At 43.1% G+C, this 21,061-nt stretch overlaps 1 protein-coding gene and 1 pseudogene across 2 annotated transcripts in view; both read left to right on the top strand.

Moving 5' to 3' along the window:
• The first annotated feature begins 5,621 nt into the window (after positions 1 to 5,621).
• The window catches only part of LOC135577198 (ubiquitin-conjugating enzyme E2 R2), a 106,728-nt gene continuing 91,288 nt past the window's right edge, over positions 5,622 to 21,061 (top strand). The window contains exon 1 of one of the 2 annotated variants that reach the window (XM_065045098.1): positions 5,622 to 5,936. In XM_065045098.1, the coding sequence (XP_064901170.1) occupies positions 5,760 to 5,936 (177 nt within the window). In that variant the 5' untranslated portion in view covers positions 5,622 to 5,759. The remainder of the gene's footprint in view (positions 5,937 to 21,061) is intronic. The other variant, XM_065045099.1, reaches the window with a different exon arrangement.
• Positions 7,606 to 7,673, top strand: LOC135577232 (U5 spliceosomal RNA; annotated as a pseudogene).

Genomic DNA, 21,061 nt, shown 5'->3' with positions numbered 1-21,061 from the left:
TTGCAACTCATGCTTAATCCCACATTGCCATGGTTAGACTGCTACCAGTATCTGTGCTAATGGATGCAAAGCTAGTACAGTTGCAGCTGTAAATCTGTGTGTAAGTCACAGCAGTGAGTGCCATGTAGACATAAACTTGGAAAACTGATCTCGAATGGCTTCAAGTGCTGATAGTACAAAGATGCTGGTAGCTGTTTTGGTGGTAGAACTTAACCAAACCTGGTTTAACTGTTTCTGTTGGCTTATCCCATATTTTATAAGGTGTAAATTCTGATCAAAGCTCATGTTGTGATTGAAGTTTGTTTTTTTGTTTTTTTTTTTTTTGGGCGGGGGGGTCCCTAACATAGATGAATTGGAGTAAGGGAAGTGCTATGCAGGGTCTTATTTCCCTGCTTTTATTATTGTGAAACTCCTAAGTCCTCAGGACTTAGCTGCCTGCAGAGCTCAACTGAATTGGCTACCAGGTTTCATGGCTGCCATGACAGAAGAGCCTGACAGCTTAAGCCTTGCTTAGTTAAAACATGTATACATCTATGGGGGTTATCCACTTATTAATTTCTTTATGAAAGTTCTATGATCTTTTCTTAAAAAAGGCACCTAAATGGGTGTGCATTTCAAGGCATACCTGAGTTTGAAAAGTATTATAACAAATATTGAGTCACTCTCTCTTGGGAACAGAAAGCAAAATAGGAGACCTCAGTGAGTTATTGAAACCAACAGCACAGGTGTGTGTAAACCTGGTTTGGATGTATGCCTCTGTGATTGCATCTTCCACTTCATTGCCTCAGTACCCTGGAATTTAAGCTTTACAGAAAACCTCACTATTGAGGATATAATTAAAAAAATAATCTGTTCATATGAAAGGAACTTGAGATTCTTAAGACAGAAGATCTCAAAGGCTACTGAAAGTTTTTTGGTTGTGGGTTTTTTGGTTTTTGTTTGTTTGATTTTTTTTGTTGTTTTTTTCTTTTTTCTTTTTTTTTTTTAATTTTTATTTTATTTTTTTTAAAGCAGCCAAATTTCAAAATGACTGTTTCTGGCAGCTGATTTCCTAGAAGTCATGGTGAACTGAAGGGAAGCCCAAGATAAATGAGCTGAGGTGCTGGTGTTGATGAAGTGGTTCTCTTGGCAACTGCAGTCACTTAAATATCTCTAGGAAAATAAATAGCGAATGTTAAGATTGAAAAATAGCAATGGATTGACAGAAGAACCAGGAACAGTGAGCAGCTTGAGGTTTATACAAGGAATTGATTTGACTATAATAGGAAGTTCCTGTTTTCAGTGGTGGGATCCTTGAGTGATGCAACCTTGATGGTTCTCATCTTGTAATGATAAGTGTCTGGCTGCCCTCTTGTTGCATGAAGCAAGATCCTTAGGGAGAAATGCTGACCTTCCAGTGTATATTCATTATCAAAAAAGTGGTAGATGAATGTGGCATTAATTCTGGTACTACTAGAGTGCTTCATTTTGCAGCCCCACTGTTCAATGTAGTCACACAAATACTGGAGGAAAACCCAGTGCATGCAAGCAGATATGTATGGTAATTGTATTTCATGTCAGAGCTAAAGTGCAGAAGCTGTAACTGCATCAGAGATTGTTTTAGGTCCTTGTAGGGCTTATTGTGGTAAGAAATTGAAACCATGTGTGTTTTGCTAGTCATGATTGCACACGCTGGTTTGTGACGCGCGGAAACAACTTTACAACTTATAAAGTCATAAAACTTTACAACTCGCAAGGTTATAAAGCAGATATGTTTATTTCGACGTCGGGCACAAGGGGGATCATTCCACCATACATGCACCCCTTCTAACGATAAGAAGTGTGTTTAAATACAGTAAGGTGTTACATATACATAATAACCCCAGGAACGCCTATACATATTCATAACCTTTCCCGCTTCTTATTGAAATGAATCTCCAGGTAATCATTTCCATAGTCTCCTCCTTGACCCCGCCCTGTTGCACCTGTGCAGTGCCATCTGGTGGTCTTGAGGAGGGGTCTTTGAGGGTCTTTGGATGAAGGCTCCTTCAGTTTCGTCACAGTGAACTTTTTACCTTTGGCTCATTATGCTGAATTGGCTGGAACCCAAGCTGCCAAGTCGATTAAAACCAGACTGGTGCCCCCCATTTTGCTGTAAATCTTCATTATCTCGTCTGCTCAAGTTTATAGCAAGCTGGACTGGGCAAGGCTTTTATTAGTGTCTCATCTGTTGTGCTACAACTGTTATCCCAAAACCAGGGTTCTTTAATTGGTGTGCATACAAAAGAGCCAAATTTAGTACATCGCGATGAGAGACAGCCTATCACAGAGTTGCGCAAGTCTGAATGCCAGAATAAAGCTAGCATGCTAGAAAGAAAAGTAACAGCTACTACACACACAATTTTACCATCACATTCATGCGGTAAAGAACTAAATTACTCATGATCTTTTGTATTATCACAAAATGCACATTTTGAGTCCATGGATTCTCATAATTTAACAGTCTGTGAACTCACTGTACCACACAACAAAGACCTACTAAAACTGCAACACGCTTAAACAGATACCCACAAAGAAAACAGGTTAATGAGGAAAGCATCTTGCAGACTTCAGCAAGTTTACTGTGACCTGTGTGTTGTCACAGAATCACATGGAATCACAGAATGACAAAATTGACTGGGTTGGAAAAGACCTCATAGATCATCAATTCCAACCCTTGGTCCAACTTCAGTCCATTTAATAGATCATGGCACTAAGTGCCATGTCCAATCTCAGTTTAAAAACCACCAGGGACAGCAAGTCCACCACCTCCCTGGGCAGGCCATTCCAATGCCTGATCACTCTCTCTGTAAATAATTTCTTTCTAATATCCAGCCTAAATTTCCCCTGGCAGAGTTTAAGCCCATGCCCCCTTGTCCTATTGCTAACTGCCTGGGAGAAGAGACCAATCCCCACCTGGCTAGAACTTCCCTTCAGGTAGTTATAGAGAGTGATGAGGTCACCTCTAAGCCTCCTCTTCTCCAGACTAAACACCCCCAGCTCCCTCAGCCTCTCCCCATAGGTCTTATGTTCAAGTCCCTTCACCAGTCGTGTTGCTCTTCTCTGGACCCACTCCAGCACTTCAATATCTTTCCTGAACTGAGGGGCCCAGAACTGAACACAATACTCCAGGTGTGGCCTCACCAATGCAGAGTACAGGGGAAGGATCACTTCCCTTGTCCTGCTGACCACACTATTTTAGATACAGGACAGGATACCATTTGCCTTCTTGGCCACCTGGGCACACTGTTGGCTCATGTTGAGCTTCCTGTCAATTAGTACCCCCAGATCCCTTTCTGTCTGACTGCTCTCCAGCCACTCTGCGCCCAGCCTGTAGCGCTGCAGGGGGTTGTTGTGACCAAAGTGCAGCACCCGGCACTTGGCCTTATTGAACTTCATCCCATTGGAATCAGCCCATTTTTCCAGTCTATCCAGATCCCTCTGCAGAGCCCTCTTGCCTTCCAGCAGGTCGACACTCCCTCCCAACTTGGTGTCATCAGCAAATTTGCTGATGATGGTCTCAATCCCCTCATCTAAATCATCAATAAAGATGTTAAACAGGACTGGACCCACCACTGACCCCTGGGGGACATCACTAGTGTGGTGGATGCAGCTGGATGCAGCCCCATTCACCAGCACTCTCTGGGCCCTGCCCTCCAGCCAGTTCTTAACCCAGCGTAGAGTACACTTGTCCAAGCCATGGGCTACCAGCTTTTGCAGGAGTATATTATGGGAGACAGTGTCAAAGGCTTTGCTGAAGTCTAGATAGATCACATCTACAGCTTTCCCATCATCCACCAGGTGGGTCACCTGATCATAAAAGGAGATCAGGTTGGTCAGACAGGACCTGCCCCTCCTAAACCCATGCTGGCTGGGTCTGATCCCTTGTCCATCCTGAAGGTGCTGTGTGATTCCATTCAGGATGATCTGCTCCATAACCCTGCCAGGCACCGAGGTCAGGCTGACAGGCCTGTAGTTGCCAGGGTCAGCTTTGCAGCCCTTTTTGTGGATTGGGGTAACATTCACCAATTTCCAATCATATGCGACCTCCCCAGTGAGCCAGGACTGTTGGAAGATGATGCAGTTGTGATTCGTGCTGATGTTTACAGATATAACCAAATAAGGCATGGGCTCTGAAGAAAATGAAAAGAGAGTTAAGTTTTATGTAAAAAGTTGTGGAACTTGTTTTGTACCATTTGCACATGTATAGGAAAGGTGGGGGAGTAACCTGAAGTAGAATGTGACCTTCCCCGAGATGGCTGCCACGGGGGAAGGGGGGGGGAGCCGGGTAGAAAAGACCCCTTAGTAACAACCTGGAGTCTGCACACGAAGAATCTGACACTGAGGAAGAAGGAACTCTTCATCCACCAATGAGAAAGAGAGAAGACCTCTGGTGACAACCAGCCACGGAGCCAGAGTGCAAGGACTAGCCGAGGCAGTAAAAGGAGCTGGTCAGAAACCTAAGGTGTGCCTGTTGGTGAGCATGGGCTCCACTTGCACCCAGCGCTGTTTTGTGCACCCAGCACTGTTTGCTTGCCTCAATTCGCATATTAAATAAACCAGACTCCTGTTTGGCAAATTATCTGAGTCTTGGTCTTTTACCACACATCCTTATTACTTCTCCTATCCTGGCTGAGATAAGATGTCCAGCTTGCAACTACATCTCCATGCTGGATATTTCTCATGCAGCTAGGTAGTCCTGTGTGCTGACAGGCAAGTGTATGCATTAACATTTCCAGAACTGAAAACCAGTTTTGCACTATCTGGGGTTGTTATTGTAATTTATTTATTTTTACAATGAATATTATTTATATTATTAATTAAAGGCTGGATAAGGAATAGGAGCTGGCAAGCACTGTCTGAGGTGCTTGCTCACGTTCACAGGTCAACATACTTTGCCATCTCTGCAAATGTTTTTCTCCCTTAACCGCATCAGGGAATGGGAGGAAGGACCGAAACTGCATTTTCTGCCTGTAGCACTTCACACATCCATAGAGCTCCGTGAAAATAACACCCGTGGGAGGGGGGTCACTGCTTAGAATCATAGAATGTCCTGAGTTGGAAGGGACCCACAAGGATCATTGAGTCCAATTCCTGTTCCTGCATATGACAACTCCACAGTTCACACCATGTGTCAGTCCAGTCTCTTCTTGAACACTGTCAGGTTTGGGACCGTGACACCTCCCTGGGGAGCCTGTTCCAGTGCTCCAGTACCCTCTGGGTGAAGAACCTTTTCCTAATGTCCAACCTAAACCTCCCCCAGCACATCTTCCTGCCATTCTCTCAGGTTCTGTCATTGGTCACTAATGAGAAGAGTTCAGTGCCTGCCCCTCCTCCTCCCCTTGTGAGGAAGCTGTAGATCGTGATGGAGTCTCCCCTCAGTCTCCTCCAAGCTGAACAAACCAAGTGACTTTAGCCGGGCCTTATCGGAGGGGAGATGTGGGCCTGGCCCATGGAGGGTGATGCACTGCCACACTCCCCAACAAACCCTCACAAGCGCTGCAGCAGGAAGCGCTGCCCCTTTAAGTGCGCCGGTAGAGGCGGGGCGTGACTTGTCGTGCGGCGGGGTGTAGCACGGCGCGGCGCGCTGAGGTCAGCGGCGAGCGCGTGTCGTCACAAAAGGAAGTGGCAGCGGCGGCGGTGGCCGTCGGTCCAGTTCCGCGGAGCGGTGGGGCAGTGGGAGCGCGGGGCAGTGGGGGCTGCGCTGCGCCACGCCACGCCACGCCACGCCACGCCACGCCATGGCCCAGCAGCAGATGAGCAGCTCTCAGAAGGCGCTGATGCTGGAGCTGAAGTCGCTGCAGGAGGAGCCGGTGGAGGGCTTCCGCATCACCCTGGTCGACGAGTCCGACCTCTACAACTGGGAGGTGGCGATCTTCGGGCCCCCCAACACCCTCTACGAGGGTGGGTACTTCAAGGTACGGCCTAACCGCCGCCCCGCGGTGGTCCCGGGGAGCAGCCGCCGAAGTCTGTACCAACCCCCTCGTCACATATCGGGCATGTTTTTCGGGCTCTGGTGGGGCGCCTCGGGCTGTGGCCGCTGTCAGCCCCTCCGCCCCCCGCGGGAGGGGCTCGAGGCCTGCGGGAGCAGGGAGGGAAGGGAGATTCAGCACCCGTAGGTGGTACCCTGTGTGCTGCTCTTCCCTTCCCGCTGCTGGCGGTAGGGGGACGGTCTGCAGGGCAAGTGGGCTGGGGCCTGCGGGACTTCTCGGCCTCGGGGTGCGCTTTGGGGAGAGGAGGCCGTGTTACAGCTGTCTCTATTCCATTCGCTATTTTAACACCGAAGAAAATCAAGTATCTCATGGCAGGGTGTAAATTCTTCCCTTCCACCCCCAGGTTGTCTTGGTTCTGGTCTATTTATTTCAAAGGGGCTTCCCAACCTTCCCTCAATCACTTTGATTGTCATGTAGGAGCATCCTGTGTAGGATGACTATTTCAGGATAAAGACTGTCTTTTTCTCAAAACTTCATAGGCTTCAGGACTACTTTTCATGATGGTTATTTCCCATTGTTTTCCTTTTCTTCCTCTCCAAACTTTTAGAGGGCAGCCTTCAAAAGGCTATGGCAACGCATAATCGGTGAAGGTAGATAAATACTTTCAATTCCTCTCTCAATCTTCCTATTAATAAAAAAAAAAAATAAAAAAATGTAGTTGTTATTTCACCTCTTTTAAATATGGTAAGCAAGAAATCTGGCACTGCTGTCCCAGAAGGAGAGTAGACTTAAATTCTCAAAACAACTGGAGGAGGAATTGCATGTTTTTCTTAAAAAAGAAATGAAGAAATCTTGGTGCCTGCAGAAGATATGTTGTATTGGGCACGTCCCTTTACACTTGATGTCTGCTTGGTCTCTAGCAAAATATTGTCCCTTCAGCTTGCTTCTCTCAGAAGTTATTGTTTCAGTAATGGCTCCTATGTCTCCTGTTTCATTCCATTTGAATTTGTCAAACTGAAAAAAATTTTGGGTGGTCTTTTTGCTTGACTAACATGCAGCTTGGCCTCTGCGGGTCAAGGTTTAAGAATTTTGTTCCACAAAACCAAAATAACCTGTAGTTTGGGGAATAATATATTTGAGTCATGTTCAGATGGCCTCATTGTTTTGAAGGAAGGGAAGGCTTTGGCACAAGTCTTGCCTCTTGTAATGAGTTGCCTGGCTTACTCATGTAGGTGTGATAGGCATATTCTTAGACTTGCCTCCATTATTACATATTTAGGAAGTCACTCTATTCTTGGGTTGGTATCTGGGTCATTTTTACATCCAAATGATTTGGCAACCTCTTCCTGTGATTTCTTTAAAAAAAAAAAAAAAAAGGATGAATAATGTGTCAAAATATTTTTGTTTGGTTGAGGAGATCTCTGGACTGTATGTAATGTTCTTGGAAAGAAGCTGAAGTAGCCTGTGAAATAATCTGGGGATGTACATTAAAAAGTGCAGATTTAGGCAAGGTTGCCAGTTGCCTTGCCTCAATATTATGAATGTGGGGTGGGTTTTTTTGGTATTTTATGCCCTTGAACTGTTGTGCCTTTCTTTTAAATTCTGCTGATCAATCCTATAATACTTATTTTGAGAGTGGGAGACTAAGGTCTCATGATTTCTCTTCAGATCGTATAAATCTTTCGCCTTTTACTAAAGATTTCTGTGGAGAGGTTTACCCCAGGTTCCAGTGTAAGTTGGGGAATGACCTATTAGAGAGCAGCTTAGAGGAAAGGGATCTGGGGGTCCTGGTGGACAACAGGATGACCATGAGCCAGCACTGAGCCCTTGTGGCCAGGAAGGCCAATGGCATCCTGGGGTGTATTAGAAGGGGGGTGGTTAGTAGGTCCAGAGAGGTTCTCCTTCCCCTCTACTCTGCCCTGGTGAGACCACACCTGGAATATTGTGTCCAGTTCTGGGCCCCTCAGTTCAAGGACAGGGAACTGCTGGAGAGAGTCTAGCACAGGGCAATGAAGATGATTAAGGGAGTGGAGCATCTCCCTTATGATTAAAGGCTGAGGGAGCTGGGCCTCTTTAGCTTGGAGAAGAGGAAACTGAGGGGTGACCTTGTTAATGTTTATAAATATATAAAGGGTGAGTGTCATGAGGATGGAGCCAGGCTCTTCTTGGTGACAACCAATGATAGGACAAGGGGTAATGGGTTCAAACTGGAACACAAGAAGTTCCACTTAAATTTGAGAAGAAACTTCTGTTGTGGTTGAGACGGACAAACGACATGGACCAAGTTCTGCCAGGATGAAAGTAGTAGATGCCATTTATTGCCACAAGTGCGTTTTTATACAGTTTTACCAATTCATGTGTCTCTTCACTATTGGTTACGAGTTACAGCAGTAACATCTCATTGGCTATTTTTGCTATCATCAATGTTATTCTTCTACTCCCTTCTCTCTCACGGCTACATCCTTAAGATCTCCGGATACTCTTTTACTCCCATCTTTCTCACGGGTAGGCCTTAATATCTTCAAGGCTAATTTCTGTTCCCATGCCCTCTGTCAGGGAATCCACGGACCCACTGTAGTCCCTCACAAACTTCTTCTCTATAAGGGTAACAGAACACTGGAACAGGCTGCCTAGGGGGGTTGTGGAGTCTCCTACTCTGGAGACATTCAAATCCCACCTGGACACCTTCCTGTGTAGCCTCATCTAGGTGTTCCTGCTCCGGCACAGGGATTGGACTAGATGATCTTTTGAGGTCTCTTCCAATCCCAAACATTCTGTGATTCTGTGGTGCCTTTACACTTGCACAGAAGAGGGTTTCCCTTCAAGTGGCATGGATGGAGTATGTCATATGTCATTTCCATCTCATCTTTCCTCAGTGAGGAGCCATGCATGGTTGGTTGTGTTTGTTTATTTTGGTAGCATTTGATCTTTGCTTATGCATCCAAAGTTCTGAGCCACTGAAAAAGTGGTCTTAGACACTAATTTTGTCCCTAGGGAGGAATCCTATTGTCCTGAGAAGTGATGTTCTTGGCTTTCAGGCAAACCTTTAGATGTGTTAGACTCTGCTCACTGTCATGGATGAGTGATTTAGGGTCCTGCTTGCTTCAGAGCAACGTTTAGATCACTTAAAGAGAAGTGTGACTTAACAGAGTTTAAAGGCAAGGTTCACTCTTTTACTTGCTGCATAAAGGAAATATGCCAAGCAGAATAGGGTGAGAGTTGTTTTAGTGATTTCTATGGGGATAGGAGATGTGGAAGGGTAGAGGGAGGCTCTCCCATTGAGTTGGGAGGTTCAGAATGGAACCCTCTTCCTTTCTAAACTCCTTCTCAGAGAAGAGTCTAGGTGTGGCTAGATCTGAACTTAGCCCTAGACTTGATCAAGGGTTCATGTCTAAGAAACATAGAGGGGAAGGAAAAACAGGTAAGGGATTATATGTATCTATGGCCAGATGGTTGTATGTGCACACCTGATTCTTTATATTGCTTGTCTAGGATTTCCAAGCTTCATCATTCTGCATCCCAACCTTCTTACCTCCCCTATAGGAGTCTGGTGCCAGGTCACTCTGAAGTTTGGATCCTAGGTCTCTTGAAGCAAGCTGTCAGGCATCAAAGCTCATTGGCAATGAGGACGGGATCTTAAGTCTCTCAAAGTGAGCCCTTAGGCATTGAAGTTCATTGGTGATGAGGATGGGATCCTAAGTCTCTTGAAGCAAACTCTCAGGCATCAAACTTCATAGAAATAATTAATTTAATAGAGTAGTACAGCAGCAGGGTTGGCTCAAGCTGGATGCCTTTGCAGAGGTCCCAGCCAAGCATAGAAATCCTTGGATTTACCTGCCCCTCACACCATGATTCAATCCAATAACAATATTTGAGTCTGGGGTCTTCTTGCTTCTTGTTGGATCCTTTCACTGACCTCAGACAGGCCTTTGTTTTGTTTAGCTGTAGACATTGTTGATAGTCTGTAGCTGCTTCATGCTAGCCTTGAAGGTGTTATTTTGTTTGAATGAATCCTTGTTGTTCAGCCAAGTGCAAAACAGGTCTTATCTTGCTGGTGTCCATGATGGTCTGGAGCTGCTTTTGTTTTCATTAATAAATACAAGCTTGGTGAATATGAGCAGAGCTTTACGACATACAGGATAAGATTTCAGCAAATTCAGCTTACTAAGCAGTGAGGCAGACAAAATTATAAGCTCATGTAATTTTTAATATATTAAGTGATTCATTCTATTTAATAGGCATTTACTGAAGCTAAGTGATTGATATGAAAGTTAAACTGAGCTCATCCACTGATCTGTGAGTAGTAAAAGATGATCACTGTACAGCCACGCTTTTTGAGCAGAAAGAGCACAAAGTAGCCTCACTCAGGCTGTTATATTTATGGAATAAAGTGGTGTCAAGGTTTGATTGCAGGGCAACAATAGACCATGGCAGATGCTTTGTCAACCCGCTCCCCTTTCCCCCCCACAGTAAAGGCAATAAGAGGGCAAAGAGAGAGAGAACTTGCAAGTTGGAAAAAGTTAAAAATGTTTTACTAATAAAATAGAGGAAATAATACAAAATATACAAAACCAATCTTGAATTCCCCAGCAAAGCTCAGCACTGCTCTAGCAGAGCAAGCACCTAGAAGTCCTGGGTTGGACTTGTCGAGGGTTAAGATTGCGGGGTGACAATAAAACCCTGGCAGATGTATTGTTAACCCCCACTTCCCCCTTTTTGCCCCTCCCTCTCCCCCCTTCCCACTCAGGACAGGTGATCGGGAGGGAAAAAAAGGACAGAGAGAAGAGAGTTGGAAAAATTAACAATGTTTTACTAATGCTGCTAATAAGAATAGAGAAAATAATACAAAATACACAAAACCAATCTTGAAAGTCTCAGCAACTGCAGAGCCGGCACCCGAAGTCCTGGATTAGACTCTGCAGCCAACCGGAGCTGGATTCAGTCTGTCACTAGGCCTCAGTTTGCAGGGACGACTAGCAAGGTCCTCTCCTAATGTCGGCCATAAGCAGAAGGGAAAAAGCAAAGGCAAAAGGGCAAAAAGGGCCGAGATTCTCATGATCTCCCACTTTTATATGAAGTATTCAGGTGAATGGAATGTTATACACAGTTGGTCAGTTTCTTGGTCACTGGTTTCTCGTTGCCCCTCTAGCGATGCCCATCCATGCTTATTGATAAGTTTGCATTCCATTGCTAGGTTTACCAAAACATGTGTCTGGTTCTCCAGGAAAATGCAGTTAATATGAAGGCTTTAGCTGACAGGCAAAATTCACTGAAAGAGAGACTTGTTTTTAACAAAACCAGGACAGGACTCTAAAGCAAACCGGAACTGGATTCAAGGATGCAAGGTCTGTCACTAGGCCTCAGATTTGCAGAGACGGTAGGTAGGGTCCTTCCCAGATGTTGACCGTAGTTGAAGAAAGGCCAAGACCCTCATGATCTCCCATTTTATATGGTGTTATGATGTGGATGGGATGGAATACTTAGTTGTTTGGTTTTAGTCACCTGTTCAGTTCGTTCCTCCTTGCCCCTCTTACTTATGGGATGTGCATCCTTATCAGTGACCTTGCATTCCATTGCTATGTCTACCAAAACATGTATCTATCTTCAGAGAAGTGCAGTTACTAAGAAGAACTTATAGTGAATTTTTCTTTCAAGCTAAGATAAACTGGTCTTGTTTTTAGCAAAACCAGGACAAGTGGTTGGCTTATAGTCAAACTGCATGCAGTGGGAAAGGTGCGCACGAGGCTCCCTGCACCCACAACATATCATTGTTCAGTGTGTCATTCTGCTTCCTTGGGGGTTTCCTAAAAGGAGTTCTTGGCCTGGCTACAGCTTAGGCCTTTACCTCCTTTATAGCCTGGACCAAACTGCTGCTGGTTTAGTTGGGGGTGTGTGTTGAGTGTATCTGTCACACTTACTGAATCGTTTAGAGATAAGATTAATACTCTAAACTTTATTTGGTGGGGTGAGATCTATGATTATATTTGTAGTATATGTAAGGTGAGCACTAGTTCAGATCAGCATCTGATTTATTTTTCAGGTTTATTGGCTTGGTGAAATAACTGGTATCATCTTGTTTTGTCTGTTTAGTTTCCTAAGATTAGGTAAAGCAGGATTAGAAATACACAATTAAATGATGTAACCTTTTTTTAAACACTATAGCTATGAGAGTTTGGGAATTTTCTCCTACTTGAGGTATGGTTTGAGGGTGGGAAATGGAGGGAAAGTACAAAGGCTTCCAGTTATGCTGAAGTATAAATATTTTTGAGGAAAACCTGTTTTTTTATGTGACCTCAAGAAAGGAAGTGTTAGTGATAGTTGATTAGGAATACAAATGCTTGATTTGTGCTCATGGAGCTCTTGAAGCTGATAACACCAGCTTTTGGCACCTTGTTTATTCTTGGAGAAATATGACCTTTCTCTCTGGGTTGTTAGAACTAGCTGAATGAACTGAAATGAGTTAAGTGCTCTCTTTGCACCTCCTTGACACAAGCTACTGCTGTTAAAAGCTGGTTCAACACTTCAACAGATTCTGGTTTCAGTTGCTAATCCTGTAACTCTAGCATTTGATAAATCGAAGCACAAAACATGCCCCCCTGAATGTATGTTTAAATGGTAGGTTATTGATACCTTAGTGCTGGCTATAATAACATTGAGGACTTCTTAAGAGTTCAAGCACAGCATTTAAGCATAATTTATCATCTAATATAGCATGCTGAGATCTACTGCAGTACTTCATAGTTTATGACTTCCCAGCTAGATGGAAAGACCAGCAGCTTTCAGAGGTAGTCTCCCACAGCATCCTTAGAGCTAAACTGAGGGAGTGCAGTCTGGACAGTCGGGTAGTGAGGTGGACTGGGAACTGGCTGAAGGAAAGAAGCCAGAGAGTTGTGGTCAATGGGGCAGAGTCTAGTTGGAGGCCTGTATCTAGTGGAGTCAGTACTGGAGCCAGTATTATTCAGTATATGCATCAATGACCAGGATGAGGGAATAGAGTGCACTGTCAGCAAGTTTGCTGATGACACCAAGCTGGGAGGAGTGGCTGACATGCCAGAAGGCTGTGCTGCCATCCAGCAAGACCTGGACAGGCTGGAGAGTTGGGTGGGGAAAAATTTAATGAAATATATCAAGGGCAAGTGTAGAGTATTGCATCGGAGTAGGAACAACCCGAGGTTCCAGTATAAGTTGGGGAATGGCTTGTTAGAGAGCAGCGTAGGGGAAAGGGACCTGGGGGTCCTGGTGGACAGCAGGATGACCATGAGCCAGCACTGTGCCCTTGTGGCCAGGAAGGCCAATGACATCCTGGGGTGTATTAGAAGGGGGGTGGTTAGTAGGTCGAGAGAGGTTCTCCTTCTCCTCTACTCCGCCCTGGTGAGAGTGCATCTGGAACTGGCTGCCAAGGGAGGTTGTGGAGCCTCCTTCTCTGGAGACATTCAAAACCTGCCTGGATGCCTTCCTGTGTAACCTCATCCAAGTGTTCCTGCTCTGGCAGGGGGATTGGACTAGAGGTTTGGATTTTAGCAGCTGAAAGATTTGTCTGACAACTATAGGTCTCTGTCTTCCTTATGATTTGATCTGATACACAGAGTAAAATTTCCCAAAAATCAAATCATTAAATAATTGATGTTGAAATTTTTTTTCAAATACTACCAAGAAGTATATAGCTGTTCACAAACTAACTTAACAGCCATCTACACATGATCAGTACATTTATAGTATATAGTATATAGTATATAGTATATAGTATATAGTATATAGTATATAGTATATAGTATATAGTATATAGTATATAGTATATAGTTATTCTGCGCTTCTCTCAATTGTGTTTCTGTACAGGAGCTGCTACATGTTGGAAATTTTAGTCTAAGAAAAGCCTTATGCTGTACATATATTTTCAGTTTTAAGAGTACCTAGCCATACAAGGGGCAATAATGGAACATAACAGCTCACAATAAACATCTCAGGTTATGCACCCTGTCATATCACAAAGAGTTTCAAGTAACACATAGAGGAAGTACCTGCACTACAGTGGTGGTAGCATGGGGGGACAACTGCAGGAACTGACTCCAAGCACTTTCCCAGAAAGAAAAACCTCACAGAATTCCCTTTGTTCCCATTCTTGGACATTCAGCATTATTCACCAAAACCACTGCTCAGTCCCTCCTACCCCACTTTGTCCCAGTTTTCATAGCCTCTAAGGAAAAGTGTTTTCAGCCAAGCAAAATGGTCTCCATCAGAGACTGCAACAGCAGTAACCTTCACTGGCACTAAAGACGGTCTGGGAAGTTGAGTATCAGATCCAAGAGCCTCCCCTGCTGTACCAAAAGTATTATGCATTTCCCAGATCAGTACAATTTGCCTCCACATCCTTCCAACCCTAAACTGGCCATGTGAAACAAAGATAATGCACCTCTTAGGAGCAACCCCATCAATGCCTATTAAAGTATACCAAGGTCCATTGCAAAGACGGATCAACAGCCAGTGACCTTGGCCATGCCACCTCGCTTATTTACTGCATCAGGAAAATGAACAGTTCAACCAAACAGCACAACTGCCTCTAAAGACCTATGCATATCTGACCCTTAAAATCACTCATGCCTGCTCAGGATTATACTGATTTATATCCAGCATTGTTAGTTCTAGTGAAATTCAGAACTAGAAATACAGGAAAAAAATTCCACTGACCAAACTGGAGGGGGGTTATTTCACTCTGAGTCCCCAAGTACAGAGCTCAGAGAAAGGCAATAAATCCTAAAGTGTCTTCCTCTATCATTGCGACTTCAGACATTTATAAAAATAGTTCATTTTCACAAACTGCCTTTTCTTGCTAAGTACTATAGCATTTCTTTGCTATAGAAATACATAAATGAAAGCAAGCAAGAAGAGAACTGATTTTTTTTTGTAAAATTACTGGCTGTCAAGGTGTGGGGTTTTTAAACTTGTTTTTAATAACATGAGTAGATGAATTAATGGAAATCTGGTGGAACTGAGTTACATTTGGTCATAAAAACCTGAACAGGTAAGGTTCTGGTTTTGTGGTTTGTTTTTGTTTTTTTGTGTGTTGTTGTGGTGGGTTTTTTTTTTGTTATTGTTGTTTGGTTGTGGGTTTTTTTTTGTCTGAATGTGTCTGTCTCTTCAGGAATTGCTACCTTGACACATGAACTGCCATTTTGGAAAAGTAATGGGAGTGTAGTCATGCAGGTTCTAAAATGTTGCCTGTACAAAATGTTGTCTGCACAAAATGGCCCGATGTTAAGAAAACATAGTATGACTTATCTTATACCTTTGAAGTTTTTCCCCTGTACTCAGTGCTGGTGAGGCTGCATCTCGAATCCTGTGTTTAGTTTTGGGCCCCTCACTACAAGAAAGACATTGAGGTGCTGGAGAGAGTGCAGAGGAGAGCAACGAAGCCGGTGAGGGGTCTGGAGCACAAGTCTGATGAGGAGCAGCTGAGGGAACTGGGGCTGTTTAGCCTGGAGAAAAGGAGGCTGAGGGGAGACCTTATCACTGTCTACGACTACCTGAAAGGAGGTTGGAGCATGGAGGGTGTTGGTCTCCCAAATAGCAAGCAATGGAACAAGAGGAAACAGCCTCAAGTTGTGCCAGGGGAGGTTCAGATTGGATATTAGGAAAAAATTCTTCATGCAAAGGGTCGTTAAGCATTGGAACAGGCTGCCCAGGGAAGCAGTTGAGTTACCATCCCTGGAGGTGTTTAAAAGATGCATAGATGAGGTTCTTAGGGACATGGCTTAGTGCTGGAGTAGGTTAATAGTTGGACTCTACAATCTTGAGAGTCTCTTCCAACCAAAATGATTCTATCCTGTAGATGTCCAAAACTACTTGGCCTTTAACTGTCCCACTGGAAGCAGAAGTTTAAGCAAGTGAGCATAGCGATGCTACTCAAAGCTTAAGGCCAACAAACTCTATCAGACTTTAAAGGACAAAGTGGTTCAACAAAACAGCAACATCTTTTCTTATGCACCAAAACCATGTACAAGTAACGTCGCTAGCATTCATTTTAATGTTCACACAAGCACTACCATCTTTAACTTGTTAATTTTCAAGAAAATTGCTCTTAAAAATGGACAAATTTCTTGCAAGTACAAAACCAAAAATGCAATCCCCATTTTTTTTTTTTCAAACGCTTTAGTGCACTTGAACACATCCAGACGCAATGCTTATATTTTAATATGAACATCTCCTTACTGTTGTCCCCATTATAATACAACACAAATACATGCAAAAATCAGTAAAGCCATTATAATTATAGCAAGCAATTTCGTAACCCACTGGCTCAAATCTGGGAACCAGGAAGTCAATAATTTCCAAGTCTCTTTGAAACCCCAGGACACATCCTTTAGAATTTCATGTAGGATTTTAGTGTGTTTCCAAATCTCATCTAATTCTGTAGAAATCCTTCCACTTTGATGCATACAGCAGCTAGCATTTATTACCATGCAGACCCCCCCTTCAGATGCTAAGAGCATATCTAAAGCCATGGTATCTTGTTCCACACTCAGGAAAATGGGTACAAATCCAGCAATCAGATCAGTTAGGTATTTTAACCATTCAGTTCCCATGGACTTCCTGGTTTTGATTTGTGAATTTATGATATGACATTGCACAAGGAGCCTGATTATCGCCCCTGTACAGATGATTACACACATATCTAAGAAAATTAATTAACAGTATACTGAACAGAAGGGCAAGTCCTTGCTCACACTCAAAGTCCAACTTAGCATCAGTCCAGTTACAGTTTGTGTAGTCCTAGAGAGTTTCAAGTGACTGACTTCTTCAGAAGTCCAATTCTCCTCTGGGGCGGCTTTTACTTGGGTATAATAGATCCAGGAGTCTATACCCTTTACCTTAATGGCTGTGTAAGTAGCTAACAGTACCAAATAAGGTCCCTTTCAGCATTCCTTCAGGGATTCATCCTTCCACATCCAAATATACACCTTGTCTCCCGGCTGGAAGGTGTGCACTGAAGCATCTAAAGGTATTGGCACTCTTTCATTTAGATACCTATGAAGGAAAGATAAGGTACACCCTAATGATAATAAGTGATCACTTAACAACTGACTTCCTGTTACATATATCTGGTCACCTTTCCCTGTTATTTACAGGATAAGGCTCACCATACAGAATTTCAAAAGGACTTAACCTTTCTCTCACTCTAGGAGTAACTTGAGTTCTCATTAATGGTATTGGTAATACATCTATCTATTTCATGTGGGTCTCTTGACAAAGTTTCGAAACCTGTCTCTTTAAAGTTTGATTCATTTGTTCTACTTTCCCACTTGATTGGGACCTCCAGGGAGTATGTAGATCCCACTTGATCTGTAAAAATTTAGCGACCCCCTGTACTACCTCAGCTATGAAGTGAGGTCCATTATCAGAGGACATCCCTTCTGGGCTTCCAAATCAGGGAATTATTTATTTCAATAGTATTCTAATTACCTCCCTAGACTTGTTGGTATGGCACAGGAAAGCTTCTGGCCATCCTGAGAAAATATCTACTAACACTAGCAAATATTTGTACAGATTACACTTAGGTAGCTCAGACAAAACAATTTGCCAATATTCTCTAGAAGCTTATCCCCTTTTGACCTCCCCTGGAGGAGGTCTTTTGTGTATTTTCAGATTATTCTTGCAGCAAATCAAGCATTGTCTTATAGTGACATCGGCTAGTTTTTGCACTCATGGTCTTATAGCATATCTTCTGATACTGGCTACTATGGCATTGGCTCCCATGAGTCTCTTGATAAGCCTTTGTTATTAAGTCTCTCATTATTGGAGCCATGGCTCTTGTCCATTATCTGTAATCCACCATCCATTTTCAGACTTTGTGCACTTCAATGATTTTGCTAGTTGATCATCTTTCTCAGAGTATTTAGGAGGATCCGTTGGGATTGACCTGGTTGGGATCAAAGCTCCTATTGTTGATCCTGATAGGGCAATTCTTTTGGCAGTTTCATCTGCTTTTGAATTTCCTTTTATTATTTCCGTTTGTCCTTTTTAGTGAGCTTTACAATGTATTATCGCCACCTCTCTTGGTTTTAATACTGCCTGCAATAGCCTGAAGATTTCTGATCCATATTTAATGGGAGTCCCTTGAGATGATAACAAACTTTGTTCTTTCCATATTGCTCCACAAGCATGGACCACTCCAAAAGCATATTTAGAATCTGTGTAAACATTTACTCTTTTATCCTTGGATAGCTCTAGAGCTCAGGTTAAAGCTATAATTTCTGCCTTCTGAGCAGACATATCAGTGGGTAGAGCACATGCCTCTACCTTTTCCTGAAGAGTCACCACAACATGTCCAGTTCTCTGTTCTCCTTCAATCACAAAACTGCTTCCACCTGTAAACAATTCCTAATCAGGGCTTTTCAAAGGTTCATCTTTCAGATCAGACCTACTGGAATAAACCTGTTCTCTAGTTTGAAGGCAGTTATGTTCCAGCAGTCCCTCCTCACCAGTTGGTAGCAGGGTAGAGTCTGACTTCTTCAAAGAGACCTTTAGGGTAACATCATCCTATTCAACTAGAGCTGCTTGGTATTGGATTAACCTGAATAGAGAGAGACGATGTTGACCTCTCTGTTCCAGCACTGCTAATACAGCATGAGGCACTAACACAGTGACAGGTTGTGCCTCTTTTATTAGCAATACTGCAGCTGTGACTGCCCTTAGACATGCTAGCCATCCTTTACTCACATCATCTAATTGTTTAGAAAAATATGCAACAGGTCTTTCTCATTCTCCTAAAATCTGGGTTAAAACTCCCAACACCATGTGTTGTCACTTGTGTATATACAGTGAAAAAGGCTTATTTAGATTGGGCAGTCCCAATGCTGGTGCTCTTATTAATTCAGTCTTTATAGCATCAAAGTTTTTTTGGCATTCTGGAGTCCAATCCAAGATTTCTCCAGGTCCTTTAATGGCGGCATATAATGGTTTAGTGATTAAGCTAAAGTTTGGTATCCAGAGTCCACACCATCCAGCCATGCCCAGAAAAACCCATAGTTCCTTTTTTGATTTAGGAGGGGCTATTTGGCATATAGCTGTCAGGGATTGGCTCAAGGAGCGTGGACATGAGTCCACCGAGCAACTGTACGAGCAGAGCCCATTTTAGTTGACATAAGTAGGCCTCAGTTAGCTTTTCTATTAGGCCATGGGAAAGGGGAAAATGGAAAAGTACTGACTAAAGCAGGGTCAGGATATCCTTGAAGAGATAAGAGTCAGAAGAATGCGGGATGCGCATAGCTAGCTAAACCCAAGTAGGTGGAGTAAGTAAATGTAATCTTTTAGTGCTTAGCCTATTAGATAGAGACAAGTATGCATAATTATGGTATTTGGTATAAATACACGCTATCTTGGGCAATAAAGTTGAATCATGCTTTATCCCTCACATTGAGTCGGCCTGCATGTTTTCCTCAGCCGCGTACTCGCATATAGCTTCTTTTCGCTCTGTTCCAAATTTCCTTTCACATTGAGATATTTCAAAGCCCAAGTATACCACCATAGTTTGTACCACTTGGGCCTTTTTCTGAGACACTCTGTATCCAGCTAATCCTAAAGAGATTAATAAATTGATTGTGGCAGTTGTACATTCTCGTTTAGTTTCAGCTCCTAGCAGGATGTCATCCACATACTGTAGCAGGGTAATATTAATAGAAGGGTTCTTAACCTTGACAGTTTTTTAATTCTTTAGCAAGTACATTACCAAAGAGCATTGGGCTGTTCTTGAAGCCTTGGGGCAGTACTGTCCAGCAAAGTTGAGTTTTTCTACCTGTAGTAGGGTTTTCCCATTCAAAGGCAAATATCTTTTAGCTCTCCTCTTCCAGTGGTACACAGAAGAAAGTATCCTTCAAATCCAATACTGTAAAATAAAGATCATTTTCAGGTATAGATGATAACAAGGTTTAGGGGTTTGGAACCACTGGATGCACAATAACTTATCTGGTTACCTTCTCTTAGATCCCGTACTAATCGGTATTCTTGAGTTTGAGGTTTCTTTACTTGCAAAATAGGGGTATTATATTCAGATTGGTGTTCTCGCAACAGTCCATACTGAACAAACATGTTTATCAGTGGCTTCTAATTTAATAGGATATTGTTTGTTTCTTATCAGTTGGGCTTCTAGTTTCAGTCTTTACCAGTACTGCGTTCTTTGCTCATACAAGAGGTATTATGGCATCCAGGACTTCTTGAAGCATCTCTTTTTTCTGATTGCTTTTCAGTCAATAAACATAACTGAGCTTTTCCAGGCAGTTTCTTTTTGTAGGTGAAGCTGTATTGATTTATCAGAAAAGGTTAGTTGAGTTCTCAAATTACATAGCACATCTTGTCCTGGGAGGGGAAGGGGACACTCTGGCATATATAGAAATTAAGTAATTAAAGCTGCGTTGCCAACTGTACATTCCATTGGTTTTAAAAAATGGCTTTAGAGCTCACTTTCCTATGACCCCAACAATTGGCATATAGGTTTTACGCAAAGGTCCTTTGCAGCTAGTAATTACATTCCCCAGCTTAACTGGAACCAGGGGACCATCTGGAGAGACTTCAATATTCTCACCTTGTCCCCTTCAACCTGAATCTGTGGCTTCAAACATGATCAAATTAGCCTCAGAAGATGGCTCTCTTTGAGTTACCAGCTTCTGTGGCCCTCTTATATTTGGACATTCATTTTTCCAATGACCCTCCTGTTTACAATATGCACATTGGTTCTGTCCTAGCAGCCCATACAGCACAGGACCAGATCCTCTGCCCATTCCTTGGCTTAATGCCCTCCTGCAGTAGGATCCTCTATTTCTTCCCCTTCCTCTCATAGAATTTTCTTCAATAGCAGCCACCAAAGTGGCTTGCAACTTTCTATCCTTCTTTTTCTCCTTTAACTTTACTCTCTTCTCTGCTTCATCGCAATTATTATACACTTTATAAGCTATTTCTATCAGCTGTGAAATTGTCATACCCCCTAACCCATCCACTTTCTGTAATTTATGCCTTATATGTGATGCTGACTGTCTAATAAATAGCATATTAAACATTTCCCTGATAGCCTCATCTTCAGAGTTCAAGCCTGTCCATTTCTTGTGTTTTCACAGAGTCTG

The sequence above is a fragment of the Columba livia genome, chromosome W, assembly GCF_036013475.1.
Source record: "Columba livia isolate bColLiv1 breed racing homer chromosome W, bColLiv1.pat.W.v2, whole genome shotgun sequence".
In the NCBI taxonomy this organism is placed as follows: Eukaryota; Metazoa; Chordata; class Aves; order Columbiformes; family Columbidae; genus Columba; species Columba livia.
Note: the sequence above shows the minus strand (reverse complement) of the source record. Positions and strands in the feature narration are given on the sequence as shown.